General features: G+C 40.4%; 1 protein-coding gene across 3 annotated transcripts in view; it reads left to right on the top strand.

The window, feature by feature from the left end:
- NEO1 (neogenin 1) overlaps nt 1-18,551 on the top strand; it is a 206,986-nt gene that overhangs the window by 72,274 nt on the left and 116,161 nt on the right. For 2 of the 3 annotated variants that reach the window (XM_086471584.1, XM_086471583.1), the window contains exons 3-4: nt 13,382-13,657; nt 17,429-17,582. In XM_086471584.1, coding sequence (XP_086327710.1) covers nt 13,382-13,657; nt 17,429-17,582 — 430 coding nt within the window. Of the gene's footprint in view, nt 1-13,381; nt 13,658-17,428; nt 17,583-17,719; nt 17,732-18,551 lie in introns of all 3 variants that reach the window. The other variant, XM_086471582.1, reaches the window with a different exon arrangement.

Below are 18,551 nucleotides of genomic sequence, written 5' to 3'. Positions count from 1 at the left end.
CCAGGTAATTTATCCTGCTTTATAGAGTGCTGTGTTCTCTCCAGCAACTCATGCGAAAGCAGTATACCAAGTTATGATTTAATATCGGACAGCTTCTTGCCACATCCAAAGAGGATAGCTTGTCTGCAGCTGAATTGATTACTTTAATCCTGGGTGAAAGCCCACAACAGGAGAATGAGACCTACTTATTTTTAAACACTTCATTGAAATCTAATGATCAAGTTACAGCCTAGGTGAAGAGATTCTAATCTGATAGTTGAATGATATTAAAACCACTGTTTCTATTTTAAAATGCAAGTTTTCTTAAGCTTTTGTGTTTAAAGTTTATTACACTTAATATTGAATAAAATCCAAGAGCCTGTTTTGACCAATACTATCCCTGTCCCTGATTGCATGGGTCAGTGAGCTAATTAAGGCTTATTTGTGCTCGCTGGAGGGTAATGAATCTCCTCCTGTAGCTATAGGAGAGGGGGCACAAGTAGATCTGCAACACTCGTGCCTGACCTTCCTGCTTTAGTAACAATTTAATATTACTGTTCAGAAAAAAATGAACTAGGATGTATTTTCTAGAATGGAGTTACTGTTTAGTGCAATGACAGGATCCCTTACTGAGCCCAGTCAGAAAAGGGTGAGATGGTTATGGATCGCCGTTCTCAGATGGGTAGATGCAAGAAAATAATACAAATTGGTGAAACCTCAGATGTCCATTACCACTGTCCCATTTTCATGTAGAGGAAACCTCACTTCTTGCTGCAACATCTTGTTTAAGAGGGTTGCAGTAGCTAATCTTCTTGATTACACACAGCACAGAGGTGTTTAAATCCTGTGGTCGTTCATTAAGTTAAGATTTTCTTAATTAGGCATTGTCTTAGGTACAGCATTCTGTGTCATTATAAACCCCAAAAGATTAGGTTTTATCAGTTTACCAGTTTGCAACTTAAATTGTTAAGACTTGTAATTAGGAAAGAAAGTGTCCTTGGTGCATTTGGTTAATGGACAAAGTTGTCTTTATGTTAATGTACTTTAATATAAACTTACTGTAAATCATAAAAAATGAAAGCTCTTTACAATACACATCCAAATCTTGACCTTTGGTTTTGAAACTATGGAAGGCAATGCAGTTAATCTCTAGGGAAGCATGAATTCTGTGAAAGGGAGCTTCAGTGCCAGATTTCTAAAATCGCTTGGGTTGGTAGTAGACGATCTGTTGATGAGTGATTTTTTTTAGATGGTGATACGAAAGTAGGAAGTGAGAGCGTATTGATGGTGCATCAACACCCCTAAACAAGAAAGTTGGATGAACTTTCATTTAGATTAGCTTTCTCGTTTGTTAGTATTTTCACTCAAATATGTATTTTTCCTTATTTATGTTCTGTGTGTCAGCACCAGCAATCCCTTTTGTAATTTTGTTTGACAAGTTTTTGCGTAGATTGCTCACTAAATCCCAAACTGTCAGGCAAGCGATAGTTACATATGCAGCCTGTATTCTTAACTCACTGCGTTTTCTAGCGTGCCATTCAACAAGATGTTTTGGCTTGAGTTAGACTGTAAAAGTGAAAGGTCTCCACACTGGCATTGTTCGGATTTTTGATCAGCTGAATATTGCATTTTGAAAATGAGAAGAGCTTGCACTATCACACCTCCCAAATGAAAGATGGCACAAAAGCAGGAAGGGTAAGAAGTATCACGGCAGAAGTGTGTGTATGATTACTGCTTTATTTTTTCATAACAGCAATTTGAGAGGAAGTTTAATAACTCTGAAAAGGAAACAAAATGGAGGAAAATTGGTTTTAATAAAATTATGAAACCTGCTATGGTCGACTTCAGTGAGGTTAGTTCTTGGTAATGTCCTGAAAAGCATAGGGTATGTCTCATCATTCACATAAGTACACTAGAAATAAGTGTTAAAAATTTTTGAAAACCCCTGTAGCTCCTACTCATTTGCATATATAAACCCCTATTTTTGGACGGAGCATGACGAAATGACTCTAGGTAATTTATAGGTTTCTGTAAGGTGTTGCTCTTCCTTCTCTAATAGCTGCTGAAGTCACGTTCCTGGACTAGATGCGCTGCCAGTCTGCTCTCTTGTGACTGTTCTTAAATTGAACACGTTATAAATAAAGCAGAGAAAGGCTTCGTTATGGAGAGATCGTTAAAAAACTTTCTGATATGATGAGCTTACATGAATCGTGGACAGTTGCTAGCAAGGGTCAGTGGTGTGATAATCCCCACTTTAGCAGTTTTTCTCCAGATCCCTTTGAGTGAATGACAGTTTTGTCAAATAATTTTTAGTTACACTCCTTTTGGTGTTTCTTCTCCTTTCTGCCATGTGTCCCTGTTGTCTGTAGGCATCTTCTTTTTCAACTAGATGTTTGTATCTATAGAAGTTCTTTCTCCTTTGTATTTATGTCTCCTGTTATGTCAGTCTCCAAGTAGTCTTATTTTTGAGGGGTTTCTTTGCTATTCATGGATTCTGAGTATTTCTCTGGGAAATTGTTTAGGTTATTTCCTATCTCTAAATGTCTGTTGTCAGGTACCAGCTGTCTCTGTCACTGTCTATAGAGTTGCCTGCAAAAGTTTTTCTGATCTTTCCTTTCTTCCAGTTTCTTGATAAATTTATCATGACAGTCCTCTCTGTGCATTAATCTTCTTTGAATAGCATGTTCACATGAGCTTTCGTAATTGATAGCCTCGCCTGGATCTAAAATTACTTAACCTGTCAAGCTCTTTTCTTTCACCAGAATACTCGGATCTTATTCTTCTTTTGTTATGGCTATTGATTTTGTTTTAGAAAGAGTAATTGTAGCCTGTACTTCTTTTTTTTAGGCAGTCTGTTGGTCAAGACCTGAGGTTTCTTAAGTGATGAGGCAATCCACATACCTTATCTTAAGGTCTTCTGTTAAAATCCCACAGTGCTTTCTTCATTGTTCTTACTATTAGAATCATCTTCAACAGTACCAAATAAATTATGCTGTAGTTTGCACACCCTTGGTTCATTTTTCTGTGGTATGAGAAATGTCTGCTGACCCTGTTTCTTAGTGTCCGTATAGATCAAATTCGTTGTGGCTGCTGCAGCTTTCTCTGCTGCTGCTGCTACTGGAGCTTTTCTGTCCTTTGGCCCTTTAATTGCATATTCTGTCTCTGATTTTAGTGGTACTATTGTTTCACCTGCTCCATTAGCAGAACTATTTTTCTGTATTCCTGTGCCATTTCTTGCAGCACTTTCTGAGCCTGACTTTCCACTGTGCCATGGACTGACATCTCCCACCTCACCCCCCATTATTTTTTCCTGTAGTTTATAGTTGTCATCAATGACCTCTGTATTTTTGAAGATCTTCCTTGAGTCATGTTTCTTGTTCCAGTTTCACTCCTGGAATAATTTATTGATCTCTTCTTGATACCACCTGATTAAAATTTGGAGTTGTTTGTTGGGCCTTGGTCTATTCTCTAGTCTTGTTGTCCTTGTTTTTCAACACCTTATCAAAGATCAGGTCTTTGTTTCTGATCTCTGGTTTCCTCCAAAGGGTTTCTGAGCTACTTCCATCAAGGAGGGCTGGATTAACTTCTTGGTTAGCATTTCTTCTTTGTATATTATTAATTGAACTTACTACACTAGGGTTCTCCGTAACTGCTTCACTCCTAACTTGAGCAGCTACACATACTCAGTTATCCTCATCAGAAATTCTGCCAGGGCACATTCTGCAGTTGCAGAGCAACTGTCTTTCATTTTGAAGTGAGATGGCACCAGACGCTCATCCCTTCTCAGAGCCAGTCTTACTGATTCATGAAATTTCTCTCCCACTTCTCCTGGAGCCGCAGCTGGTCATACAGTGAGCCTGGATCATCACTACAGACTTGGGATGTCACAGATCATAGTAAGCACACACTCAGCTGTTTCGTGGGGGTTTTTTTTTGTTTGGTTGGTTGGTTTTTTTTTTTTCCTTTTTTCTGTTAGGAGCCCGTACCGCAACTGATACAGTATCAGGACGTACATCATGTCTGCTCTTTATTTCTTGGCCTGTTTTAGTCCTTTGTCATTCCTGGGACTTCTGTCAAAGGTAGTGTTTGGCAAAGTGGCATCAAAACTTATTTCTAGATGTTTGACTTACTCAATATTGCGGTGTCAGTCACAAGTTTAGTGGTTTCACCGGGATTATCTTATTGGCTTTTGTCTCATTTCTTTTCGTCCAGCTTTTCTGACGGAAGGTCATGTGGGGTTATTATGCCCTGGTGTGGGTCTAAAGAATTGTTCCAGGCTAAGCAAAGTTTCTGAAGAAGTCAGGATCTCTCTATGTGTTTGTGTCCATTGATGGACTGATTTCAAGAGGTACTCTGAGCTTTCTGTGTCCTGAATCAAAACCAGAATTGATCTGTAATACTCTACCAGATTTGATCACATCAATTTGTGGTTTTTTCTGACATCTACATGGCTGTGTTCTTATGCTGTCGTATTTCAGTTTGGGCTTCCAGGATATTAGGCTTTCAAAGTTTACCATGTTTACGTGAAGGACAACTATATAAACCCTTTTTGTATAAAATAAATTCTGAGAGAAACTTTTTTGCCAGGTAAAACATTAGAATATTCTGATGTGTTTTATTAGTTCAGACACATTCTTAAATTTTTGTTGTGTAGTTTTAGTTTTGTTTTTAGTTTGTGGTTCTGTAGGAAAGCTCAGATCCAAGTCTGAGAGGGGATGATGGCAACCTCAAATTTGTGTAATCTAACCCTGTGCTCCAGGGCATGATCAATTTTGCTCTGTCTTTCCCTCTTAGAAACTTGTTTTGTCAGGTGTAATTGTGTTCCTCTTTGCACAATATTTTGTGCAACATTTTGCTATACCTCTTCATAGTTTTCTGTATAGCTTCCCCCATCGTAGTGCCATTGGATAATTGAGCTTGGAAGGGACCTCAGTCGCCAGTTCAAACCAGCTCTGAGGTCATACAGGTTACTCTGTGTCTGTTAATTATGTGTGTATAGGTAGATATGGCGGTGTGTGCATTACTGACGTGTACAGTGACATCCTCCCTGTTTCCCTCTGTTCTTTCTGATCAAGGGATACCTTTTTAAATCAGTGTATGGCATGTTAATTGGGCTACCAAGGCTGTGTTTAACAGTCAGGATTCTGATTACGTACTAAAATGTCTCATTCATCTTGTGTATTCCGTATACTTCCCACTTCAGTTTAGCCAACAAGGACATTTCGTGGGTTTCCTCTCTTCATGTTGTAATCCTTCTAAGAATACTCTTACCTCCCCTGATGAGTTGTCTTCTGTCCAGATTTAGGCCAGGTTGCATTCTCTCCTGTCTGGTTTGCCTAAGCAAGGGGGAAGAAATTATGTGATAGTTGGCGTTTCTTCTTTGCAGAACAGACTAGAAGCACCTGACCCGATCTTAATTCAGGTAATGCTGGACTTCTGTTCTCCAGTAATGTTTTGGAATTATGAAGTCTAATCTGTTCACTAGTGGATTCATGAAATATGTCTTGTTGGCAAAATTGTGTTTTAAAACATGTTTCACACCTCTACCACTCAGACAAATGATGCTGAATAATGTTCAAGCAAAGCAGAAGAAAAGGAGCTGCGATAATTTTTAATGAAGTATCCACAGATGGCTGGACTTACTAATTTTTTAACAGGGTTTGGGTGAGAAGCTGATGCGCTAATAAAATATGCGGCATCTTGTAAGATCGCTGCTTCACTGAAGGATAACAGATGTTGTAGTTATTTTAACAATAGGGCATCAAGTTTCTGGGCTCCTTTACCTACCTTTGCTAAAATCTTCACACTTCCCAAGAGGATATTTTAATAAAGTAGTAATAGAGTTGTGGGTTTGACATAAGTTCAGATTCGATTAGGCGAACAAGAATGGGAAAAATATTAAACTATCTTAAAATTACCAGCAGTTTGCGAAATCATTCACAGTCTGTTTGTGTCTGAACAAAAGAGTTTAATGCGGAAGACTTGTAAGGTGAAAGCTGTGGCATGGCAGTGTTTGTAGATGATAATACAAAGGCTAGTTTAGGGTAAGTCATGAGGAACTTGTCTAAGAGTGACGCTGGGCAACAGAGGACTTTCATAGCTGGTATACAGGAGGTAACAGGTTTGGAAGAACTGTCAGCTACTCCTATGTTTTACTTTTTCCATACTGCAATAGAAATAATCAGGGGGAAAAACAGGGAAAACACTTGCTGAGCACATTGAGGTGACACAAAAAAGCCTGAAACCAGCTTTGGGAAACAGTTAATTGCATAAACACGTAATGCGTGTGTGTTTAGAGCTGTTTAATGCTTGTACAAAGCATTATGTTAAATTCCAGTCAGTGGGGCAGCAATAGAGGAGACCTGGGCACATGAGGGAATCACTCGCAAAGACCTGATCTGACAGGCTAGTGGCAGCAGAGATACACAACCCTGCCCATGGTGGTTGCGCATGGCACTCACGCAGAGTGAGTTCCTGGGTAGCTTTCTGTTGTCCGAGAGACGAGGAACTTACTCGCTTTTCTTATTTTTCTTTTGCAGTCTTGATTTGGCAAGATTGATGCCAAAAGGTTAGTAGGATTCTAAAGAGGATTAAATGTGTGTATGGTAATAGCATCCATGATAAATAAAGCTGAGCTTTTACAGTGGCTGCTGACAGTCAGTATTCAGAGCAGAAGCAAGCGTTTACTTGGAAGTTAGTTAGGATGTTGTCCTATGAGCGAGTTATTTAGTAATTGTTGATTATGGAAGTTTTTTTGCTTCCAGCCTCCTTGACAGTGATTGGCACTGGCTGTGGTCACTGGGAGGCCGTTGAAGCAGATTAGCATCTGGCTCAGTGCAAAGAATTCCTCCTCTCCTGGAAAGTACCGGAGATCAAATACTGGCTCCATTGAAGGCAGCAGACTATAGCCAGAATTTTTGCCATCTGTGTTTTCCAGGAGCATGGGAATTGCTGCTCTTCTAGGCACATCTTTTTCAGAAGTCGAGACAATGGGCCACTAATCTCAGTAATGCTTGGACTGGGAATGCTGGCTGAAAGGAACAAATTTGCATTAAGTAGATTGTTCATTGACATTCCTACCATTGCTCTGGTCTTTTGATGAGGGGAGGGGAGAGACAAAAGGGAGGGGGAAAATCGGGACAGTGTTGCCTCTTCCCCCCCCCCCCCCCCCTCCATTTGCATGGTCCTACCAGAAAAGTTCATGATGCATCTAATTCCTGTTGCACCTAATTCCTGCGTGTGAGAATCCCACTGTTGCTTATGTGTTCTCCTGCCAGTGCTCAAAGAACATTCCAAGTGGAAAATCGTCCTTCCTAAATTGAGTTTATTAACCTGTGTTCCTGCTAGGTCAGGAGCATTTTCCTTCAGTGTCCTAAAATCGATACATAATGTATGCCTGCTGCCACAGAATGATTAATGTACGGACAAACATGAAAAAATTGTCTTTAATATCAGAACCCCAAAGTATCATTCATCACTATGTTCATTTAGCAGAAGATGGGGTAATACCTTCAACTGAATGCCTTGCAACGTGTGGGTGAAGAGTGAGTGCTGCTTGCTCACTGGAAATGTAACTAAATTTCATTAGATCTTCTTGCTTAGTCTTGTTGATTGAAGTGATTGAGAAACACTGTTGAGAAAAAAGTATCACTGTTTTAGAATTTAACTTTTGAAAAATAGTTTTAAATGTATTTAGTCAAATAGTTTAAATAGGCTGACTTTGCTTACGTGGTAATACATTCAGAAACGATTATAGAAAGTTAAGGAAATGCAGGCTCACATGTCGATCAGGCTATATTTTGAAGAGGGAAAGAGAAGCTCTGTGATGGAAAGACTCTGGACTGGTAGATGAAAGGGTGTTTTCTGGTAGTATACTCCTGCAGGAGGTATGCCAGCACTCTGGGGCCTGCTACTCTATTTCTAAACAGGTCTCAGAATTAATGATAATTAAGGCTTATATTTAGAGTGCCTTTTGTAATACATCGTTGTTGTTCTGTGGTTGTCTGTTGGCTAAAGCAAAAGTGTCCACCTCCACAATGGAGGCTTCTAAGCAGTGCAAATTGCAAATAATCACAGAATAAGAGAAAATTACTCTTTAGGACAAAATTATAGCCTAGGTTAAAATACATATTTTAAAAACACACAGGACTATGATCAAATAGAGGTTTTACTGGCATTTAAGATGACCTGGAAAATGAACTGTAATTTCATTGCTAGTGAGTAATGAAACCATCTTAAATAAAGCTTATTTAACATTAATGGAGCACCTGCACACAACAGAATATGCAGTGCCTATCTTGTCCAAAAAGTGAGTAGTACTAGTAAGGGATTTGAACTAAAGCGTAGTTGAGCTTTGTTAGAAGTTACAGGGCCTTAGTCCTCTAATAACTTTCTCACTTATGCTCTAAGGTGCTGATAAAACGATTGTACAAGTGGTAGATGTGCAGGACAAAGGGGTTGCGCCAGTGGAGGTGAGAACAGAAAGAAGTCGCAGTGCTCAGCTGAAAAAATGAGGAGGACCAGGGCTCCCTTCCAGGCTGGTGAAAGAATTGCCTTGATATACAGCTGTCTTAATAAAGATTTCTAATGAACTGTGAATTCAGGAGCTAGTACATTCTTCTGGAAGAGTAATTGATGTAGAACGTGTGTCCAAAAAGGCAAGGGGTGATCATAGTCTGATCCCAGCACGGGCAAGGGTAATTAAGATAGAGGAAACCAGAAAGGCCAAATTATAACATGACTTTTGTCCACGGTTTGCATCGGAGTTTCTTGATAGAAGCAAGTGATGTCTTAAAGCCCTATAACACGATGGGCATGCCGCAACACAGCCTTTTGGTACGCTGTCCCATTTGAAATTATTAAAGGTTGAAATGATAGAAATTGAAATGGGAATATTGAGATTGACAAGAATCTGAGGTAATGACGAAAATTTGATGGCTTATATTGAGAGGGAGATTTTCAGAATGGAAAGATGCCTCAGAGACTAGAGTTTAGAAGGATCGTGTTTAACATCCTCATCAGTCATTTTGCCTACAAAATTGCAAGTGTGGCGAATTTAGGAGACTTTGTTACTCTTGTTCCGCCTTGATGGTCTTACAGGAAGAATTCAATAATGCTGTAGATTGAGTAATGGTGAAACTTATTAGCACAGTGTGCGAAGTCAAGCAGATACACCAATATTCTTGGTATTGTACTAAGTTGGAACAGAGGGACTGGCGATTTTACAAGAGAAAAGACACCTAGTTGTTGGATTATAGGATTGACTATAACCCACTGGGGTGCAGAGAGCTAATGTGATTGTTAAATCTTTTGGGGAGATGTTTTCAATAGACACAGGAAGCAGTTTTGTTAGATTTCCGTGCTTGTTTGTGATCTCAGTTTACAGCAGGCACTTCAGTTCATCTGTTGTCTGTCGTTCTGCCAGTGGTGCATGGTGGGAGAGTAAGAGGCATTGGCTATCAGTTGAAGCAGAAGAGGTTCTGACTGGATTTAAGGAGGAAGTTCTTCACCATGAAGACAATCATGTGGTAGCACAGGTTCCCCAAGAGGTTGTGCACTCTCCATCCATGGGGATTTTTGAGCTCTGACTGGACAAATCCCTGAGTAACCAGCTTTGACCTTATAGCTGACTCTGCTCTGACTGGGTCCCTTCCGACCCAAATGATTCTGCGATTCTGAGTCTTTAAAGATGGATAGGATGGTTGGGGAATGAGGGAAAGGAACTAGAGATTGTAGCTTCATTAAGCAGAAGGAAAGTTGAAAGAAGCTATGATTTTTATTCCTATGAATACCTTAGGGGGAGGGAGTAATGGATAAATATCAAAGATGCAAAATAATTAATAGCAAAACAAGGTCAAGATTAAAGGACTAGAAGTTGGTTGTGAATACACTGGGAGGAGAAACTAGAAACTTTATTCTCAGAGGAATGAAGCTGTGGAAGGAGCTGCCAGAATTCCAAGAGGGGGGCAAGTATGTAATGGTGGAGATGAATCTGTACAAGGTTATGGAAGGAATTACTTGACAAAACAGAATTGAGCTGTATGTTAGAAATGTGACATGTTAGGATTCAGTCCAGCTATTCTGAAGGGCTGGGAGGGTCTCTGGTTTTGTACCCCCTCCCGAATTATATGCATGTTTTACGTTCACTTTTCTGTCTATAGCATCAGAGGTTAGCCACAACTAGAGAGCAGGTATGCTGCTGCTTCTCACTGCATTAACGTGTTTGATCTCTCACATGGTGGCACATGATAGTTTGTGGATTTTCATCTTTCATTATGGGTCATATGTTTAATATAGGATGTGAAGGTGGTGGTTTGTGGGTTTGCTCAAATAAGTCTGTTATGTGGTTGGCTTTGACTGCAGAGCATCGGAATTGATGCCATTGGCCTGGTTCAGACTTACTTTTCTATGGGAGAAATGTGTATAACAGTTTTATGAAAAGTATGCATTAAAATTTGTATTTAAGTGGGAGCTAATAATGAACAATTCTATGGTCCAAGTAAAGCAGTTTTTCGTTCAAGTGAGAAAAGCCCGAACATGTGACATCAGATGTTGCTTCTTGCTGCTTCTCCAAAGATTTCTAAAGAAAAATTGGGGAATGAAGCTCAGACAGTTTAAAAGACAAACAAACAAAAAACCTGTGGGATTTTCCTGAAAGTAAGTAGGGATTCAAGCTGGAAATGATAGAAAGTACTATTTAACTGAAGAAATACATAGTATAGATTCTTTCTTAGGTAATGGAATATAGTGAATATGGGCAGAGAAAACTGCATGAGATGGTATTCCAGCACCAGTATATAACTGATAAGTAGCGCGTGGTGATAGAATTTTCTAGAAAGTTGAGGCACAAGAGGTAGATAACTCATCCATTCCTTTTCCTCCCCTTCACACTGAGGAGCCATCCAGTACTTTTCATCCATGAATGTTTTGTGTACTTCAACATTAAGTTAAAGACACTGATCTGAGTGGTTGTTTATTACCCGTTTTTAAAGGAAGAATTGCAAAGCACTGAACTAGGTGTTTACAAAATGAATTTTTTTTAAAAAAAATCTAGACATGGTTATATTACTGTTAAATTCTCAGTGCATTCTTGATAGATATGTGTTAAGTGAGATTTAGGAAAACATTGGGTTGACCTGTTGAGTATTTAAAACAATGTAAAAGAATTCTCTTCACAAGAGGTACGTGAAAAGTTTTCCAATTTGGTCTAACTTTGGAAAATGGAAGATAACAGGTAAGAGATTTCACCCTTAGGCTTGCTAGAGGAAGTGGAAAAGGTGAGAACTGACGTAAACTGTCCCAGCCTTGTTCATGTCTGAGCATGACTGAGGTGTCACTTGTGGAGAGCGCTTGGGTTTGTGTTTTCTGATCTGGGCTCTTGGCTGTGTGCAGTAGCATTGAATTGGAGTTTACCACAGTCTACTGCTTCCCAGCAGGCTCTGTTCTCATGCTTGAATTATTGTACTAGGATGGTTTAATTTGTGCAACCTGGAGTCCTGCTTTCCGTCTTTTATATTGAAGGCACACAGTGTGCTGATTTTAAAGAAAACATCATAATAGGTACTTGAAGCTGTGCAGTATTGAGAGGGAAATGTGAGATGTCAAGAGTACCAACAGGCTATTTCTATGGTCATATTAGTTTTAAGTGCAAGCATAAAAAAGAATGAAAATTTTACTTTGAGACTGTTACTGCAGTGAGAAAGCTGTGCCTTGCCCTGTGTCAGTGTTGACCGCACAACCACCTCTGTGGAAGCTGCAAAAGGGAGAGCTGGTGATAGAGCTAAGTGCCATGGAAAATGGTGAGGAGGCTTCTTTTTTTTTCCTATCCCGTGCTTTGTCCTCTTTCTTCCCCCATACTGTGTTCTCTTGCCTTTATTGAACCATGTGCTCGTTCCAGTAACGGTGGACAGGGTATTTCTGTTGGAAGATCTGGTACTTCCCTGTTATGGGAAGTTGTTGTGCAAAATGCTTGCGGTGGGTGTGCTTGTGGTGGGTTGACCTTGGTCGGCTGCTGGCTGCCCACCCAGCTGCCCTCACTCTGCTCCTCAGCAGGTTAGAAAGGGAGAAAAGAAGATTTAAAGGTTTGCGGGTCAAGACAGGGAGATCACTCACCAGTTACTGTAATGGCCAAAACAACCTCGACTTGGGGAAAATTGGTTTAATTTCTTGCCACTTAAAATGAAATTGGGTGGTAAGAAAACAAAGAAAAACTAAAACATCTCTCCCAGCCCTCTTCCCATTTCCCGGGCTCAACTTCCCGCCTTCATTCCCAATTATTCTGCCTCCTGCTCCACCCTGGTCTCCCCCAGGTGGCACCCAGAGCTGCCCTTCCTCCTCTCCCTCCTCCTACTCCAACCTGCCTGTTGCAGGGCTGCTTCTCACGCTTTCCTTGCTGCCATGCAGTGGTTTCCCCTTTCTTGGATACACTTTCGCAGAGGTGCCGCTGGCTTCGCAGGCTGGCGCAGCTGGAGCCTTCTCAGCTGGGACCGCTGTGGAAACAGCTGGAACCAGCCACAGCCATGGCCGGCACGGGGAGTCCCCAGCCTCTTCTCACAGAGGCCACCTTCACAGCTCCCCCACTGCCAACACCGGGACATGGCCACCCAAAACAATTGTGAAGCCATTCAGTGGACTTTGGGTATTTCGGGAGAACGTTTTTACTGGGAAGGTGACACATTCATTGTGCGGCGCTGCTGGGTCAACGTGGCAGTGGTAGCTTTGTGTTATGCTGTGGAGAAAGTCGGTTCTCAGGTTCATTAACATGAGAAAGATAAATATTTAAGTATGAACAAATGCAGATTTTGCCTTATGGCACTACAGGTAAGGCTTTTTTCTAGCTCTAGGCAGTAAATGAAGGTCCTGTGTAGACTGTAAACCTGAGAGTGGAAGGCATACAAGAACTCCTCTCCTTGTTACTGTCTCTTGAGTGAGTACTGGAGGGCATCTGTGTTCTACTGCAAGGGATTCAGTAGCTCTTGGGGAGCATGGTTCAAACTAGTTATTCAGAGGTACCAGGCAGAGACGCGATCTTGAGTTTTGCCACTTCTGTGCTATATACTCCTTAAGGAGAGCAGCAACACTGGAGATGTGAGCAGAGGTTACTTGCATGTCTCCTCCCATTTTTGAGGACTCAAAAGACTTCTGTTTTGCTGTTGATGTTTGCTTGTTTCTAAAACTGCTTTTGTTTTTAAATTGGTACTTTTGTTACTGGTTTTATTTGCCCTTACACCAGCTATGTTCAGCGTGGTGCTGTCAAATGTTATGATTTTTAAAGACTTGGAGAGCAGCTTAATTTTTTAAAAAATACATTCACGAATCTTGTCTTGGACTTCAAAGCTTTGATGTCAACTTCGGAATACCTCTAATTTGTTATATTTTAAACTTTTTTATTCCCTATTTGCAGGCCTTCCGAGGTTTACCAGTCAGCCAGAATCATCATCTGTCTATAAAGGAAACAGTGCAATCCTTAACTGTGAAGTCAACATTGACCTTGCACCATTTGTGAGGTGGGAGCAGGATCGCCAGCCAGTCTTTCTGGATGAGCGTGTATTTAAATTGCCGAGTGGAGCTCTAATTATCAGCAACACTACTGATACGGATGGAGGACTCTATCGCTGCATCATTGAAAGTGGTGGGACCCCCAAATACAGTGATGAAGCAGAGCTCAAAATTCTTCCAGGTATCAATCTGTTTTTCTTTTTAAAAAATTAATAATTAAAACAAGCAATAGAGGAAAAACACCTAACAAATGTGTGTTGTGGAAGCTGGTGGATGGGTTTGGTTTTTGGTTTGGTTTGGTTTGCTTTTTTTTATATCTAGGTTAAAATGAATGCAGGAACTTAAGCTGAAGGATTTTGTCCCTTGGGAAGACTAACCTATATCTTGCCTTTGGGGAACAGAAAAGCAAAATCCATTGTCAGTGTCCGAGCTCTTTGCAGCGGTTGGAGATAGGCTGAAGACGTGCACAGACTTTTTTGCCATATTTAAGAGTTTAACTTTCAAGGACTTTTTGGGAAAGACTTCTTTTGAAAAGTCACTAGTAATACACTTCTGTTATGGCACATTACAAAGAGGGAATTGACTCTTTCTTTGAGTATAAATGTTTGGGGATTTCTGTTTCTCAGGCATGAATACCATGTTTAAAATACTGTTGAAGTTTTCAAAAGAAATGGGTGTTTAGTCCCTTGCTCTTGGGATGCTGAAGCTAAAGCACTTTTAATTGTCCCAATATTTAGGAAGTTCTGATTCTTTAAACATCGGACACCTTTGGGAAGTCTCTAGACCCCGAAAAGGGGGGAGGACATTTTATTTTGAAAGGTTTAGCTATTCCTCTTGTGCTGAAATGTTTAGATTTTGTTATAGGCACAAAAGTCCAGTTTTGATGTGGAGTGTTTCTACATTAAGTGTGTTCTGTTTTGAGTGACAGTGTTGCACAGAGCTGCGTGTCACCAGATGTTCTAACACAAAGTTTTGAAAATTGACCAGGAATAAGATGGAATGTGAATTGCACTTTCCCAAACTAGGGAAATACGAGCTGTTTTGTATGGGTTTTCTTAATTATTTCCAGAACTTTATGCTGACTCTTCTGAATTAGTCTTCATGTTGGAATTGCTGCTTGGAGAACTGCCAGAGAGGGTTGCTAAATTTCCATCTTTGGAGGTTTTCAGGGCTAGGCTGGGCAATATTGTGGTTGGCCTGACCTAGTGTTGGCAACAGGTGGGCTTCAAGCAGGTGGTTGCACTAGGCGTCTTCAGCGGTCCCTTTCAATAAATACTTCTGTTTCTCCTGACTATGTCACGTTTCTACTAAAAATGCTAAAATGTACTTTAAAATAATCCAATTTTATAATTGCAACCTTCAGTTTTGGAAATTAATCATGCTTACAGTAAGAATTTGTTTTCATGAAGTTCTTTAGACTTGCTGAAAAGAAAGAATTACCTCTCCTTCAACTAACGATACGGTTCTTGAAGAGGAGCACTTGTGGAAAAGTTGCTTAGTTTATTTATTTTAGTTTGATTTGCCTTCATGTTTCTGTAGCCCCTCAAATGAATGCTTAAGACTTTTCTGATTTTTGGCAATTAATTATTTCTTGATAAAGTTCCATATTGTGTTGATCTTCTGAATTCTTTTGGCTCCAGATGTAGTTTACTTGCTTTTATGATGTTTTGCTGAAGGTGGTTAACTATAGCTCTGTTAGGGAATACAAATCATGCTGTTTCCATGCTTGGTTGAGTGAAAGTATTGATAGTAAAGTTTTGTGAAATCCCTTCCAGCAGGCCTTTTTTTTTTTTTTCCTTTTTTCTTTTTTCCTCCCTCAAAGTGGGATTTAAACTGTTGCACAGAAAGCTCTCTTAATCTTGAGTGGCCCAGTAATTGATTGTTTGGTCTGAGATGTATTTGAAAGAAGGATTTGAATTAATCTGTTCTTCATTCATTTTATTCCATTTTTAAGTCATTATCTGATGCGAGCCTGACAGCGACCCCACTGCTCTGCTTCTAAATCTTTGTAATACCCCCAACACGCAATTGCATCACACCGAGTTGCATCCTTGGACAGTGTTCTGCGTTTTTGGATAGTGAGCTTCCTGAGAGCGTTCCGTCTGCTTTTCACCTGCCACCAAGCCATCAGGAGGTTATGTTTCTGAGCTCTGCTACTTGATGGCAGGTGCTTTCAAACATAGGAATGCAAGGGTGGGGGGGAGTCACTTGACTCTTTGAATCCAGTTTCCCCTAACCTGAGAACTCCTTTTTGTGAGCTTGGAGCATTAATGAGTTCTGTCTCCAATGAATTGTACCAACTCCTCTCCCTAGAGTAATGACTGCTTCCTGACAATCTGTTACATTCATTTTTTTGCAACTTGGTTTGCTCCATATGCCTCTCTAGGTCACTCCCACTGAGTTACTCGCCTGTTCACACATGGTCTTATTTCTGGAGCAAACAGACTAGTTCCCTTTAACAGGGAACATGGGTAGAGCTGCTATGATAGTTTGTGCGTGGGCCTGAGACAGATGGTGGGATCCAGGATTGCTCTAAGTTCGGCTTCCTCTGCCTGGGACAATTCTGAAACGTGATTTGATCGCGCCTGATTCTCTCGAATACCCTGGCAGCTGTATCATGTTATACTTTGGAGCATGTGCGTGCCCTTAGCATAGCGCTGTAAACGCTTGGTGATTATTTTTGGCACTTTGAGCTGAAGAACACCAAACCATACAACTTGCAGACGCTCCTGCGAGTGTCACATAGGTCTCAGGTGAGATGGGCCAAATAGTGTGTGCGACAGGCACAGAGTGGGCTTCAGCGAGCAGAAGTAGTGTAGGTACAGAATAGCTCGTCCGCACAAAATAGCTTGTCATCAAACGTGTAGGTGGACATGTGAGTACTGAGAATACAGAAGTTCATGCAGCATAAACAGGGGGGTTTTGGAGCAGTTGGCAGGCAGAGTTAGGGTATCGAGCACAGCAGAAAGGCTGTAGCTAGGCTGTAAGAACTCATGTACTCTAATTACGGTGTCAGGCACATGCTGAAGTTACTGCGGAGACTAAGGGTACAAACTGCACCTTTTGTCCAGGTGTTACAGGGGCCCCTTGGTGAATTGGTTACAGTCCTAGTTAAAGTTGATTTTGGAACCTTTTTCCTAAAGTTACATTTTGAAGAGTCATGGGTATTTTTAGTAAAATAGAAAAGTAGCCTTTTGTTCTGAATCTTTATTTGTTGCCATTTAGTTCAGAGTACATTGCTGGACAGCCTTTATTGGTGGGTATGTTTGCAAGTCTTACGGTCAAAGTGGCTTTTTCGTGTAGTAAAAGACTGAGTAAACAGGCACTTTGCTTGTGCTTGTTCTTGAGGGGGGAGAAAAAAGAAACAAACCCCTCTCCAGTCCAATTGAAAGCAAAACCGAAACTAATTCAGAGGATTCACTATTTCCATAAGGATGGAAAACCGTGATGTATTTTTGTGCTAGTATAAACCTTGTGTTACTTCAGTGTGCAAATTGTCTAGTTATTTTGTTTTGCTTAGAGTTGACTCTCTGCTGCAGTAATTTCATTTTCGAGTGCATAAAAGCACTTTTTCAGGCGGCCACCTGATGGTCAGGAGATTGCCCAAGGCTGGCTGGACAAAGACAAACCTACACCTTTCTTTACTAGCTGATGGAAATTCCGGTTGCAGGGCTGTTGCTTTTAGCTGAAACTGTTTCCCAGGGAGTTTGAAGAGTCAGAATCCCAGTGGTGGCAAATCTGTTTGTGTGTCTGTGTGGTGGAAAAGGTAGAGCTGTTCACATGGGAGGCTGAGAGAGTCTCTTAGAGAAAACTGTTCATGTAGGTAAGGTGATTGAATCCTGTGAAGACGCAGGAAAGAAATCAGACGTTTCATTTGGTGTTTTTTTTTTGATATGACCATCTTCTAATTCCGCGTTTGGTAACAAAGCTGTCATTTACAAAATATTTGCAGATCCCGAGGTGCCACAGAACTTGATGTTTGTGAGGCAGCCCTCTTCGCTTACTAAAGTTACTGGGCAAAGCGCCGTTTTTCCATGTGTTGCTGTAGGATTTCCGGCTCCATATATCAGATGGACGCGAAACGAAGAGGAGATTATCACAGACGGGTGAGTAATGACTAACGTGTCTATTTTTATGTGACGGTAGGAATCCAGCCAGAGGTACGATTTTAGATGAGAGCACAGTTTGCTTTCTACTTAATTTTAAACCCTGAGAACAGAAGCTGATTTTTCAAATGCTGGAGGGCTTCTGGACTGTTATGACAAGTAAAGTAGTTCATGAGACTCATGGAACAGTCTCATAGTATTTTTTTGCAGATATCTGAAACCAAGAAATCTTTACTTGAAGCAGGAAGGTTATTAAGAATATATTACTTTTAGATTGCCACTGGAGTAAAAAGTAACAATTAAGGGAATAAGGACATTGCGGAAAAGCTAAGGCGTCTTCATGTCGACATATTATCCGTGTGAAGCCCTGCACTTGCGTTACTCTTTCTGCAGTAAAGATGTCCAGTATGCATCTAAATGTTACATGAGAATGTAAGAATAAGTGTTTAAAGCAGAATTACGTAATTTCTCATTAAAACAGAATATTAAAATGTTAGGCATGATTAAAAAATTGTGGGCTTTCAGGAATGCATTAAGTGAAAATTATTCTATGCTGGCATTGCTGGTGTACTCATTCAAAATAACGTGGTAGAAAATATGTATTAAAAAAGGCAGAACAAATCTTATCAAGAGGAGCTATCTTTTTGTCTCTCTAATGAATATACTTAGTAGAACAAGGAAATTACAAATGAATACTGGAATGTTCTCAGTGTCCCTCAAAGTTAGTGGTGAGATCAATGTAGAAACAGGCTAATCGTGAAACAACAAGGGGTAAAGTTGTATTGTGGCATGGCTGACACAGAGAGCAGCTAAAGGAATATGCAAGTCTCTCTACAGTACCAATGATAGTAATATATCTCTTTTTTTGTCAACTCTTAAATTAAAAAATCCAGGGGCTCGTAATTTGAACTGTCTTTATCTGGAAAATGCAAGCTTCTGTGGGTAATGACTAACAGTTCTAATACCACT

This window comes from Leptosomus discolor, chromosome 11, assembly GCF_034619465.1.
Source record: "Leptosomus discolor isolate bLepDis1 chromosome 11, bLepDis1.hap2, whole genome shotgun sequence".
Lineage (NCBI taxonomy): Eukaryota > Metazoa > Chordata > Aves > Leptosomiformes > Leptosomidae > Leptosomus > Leptosomus discolor.
This window is presented reverse-complemented; position numbering and strand designations above follow the sequence as displayed.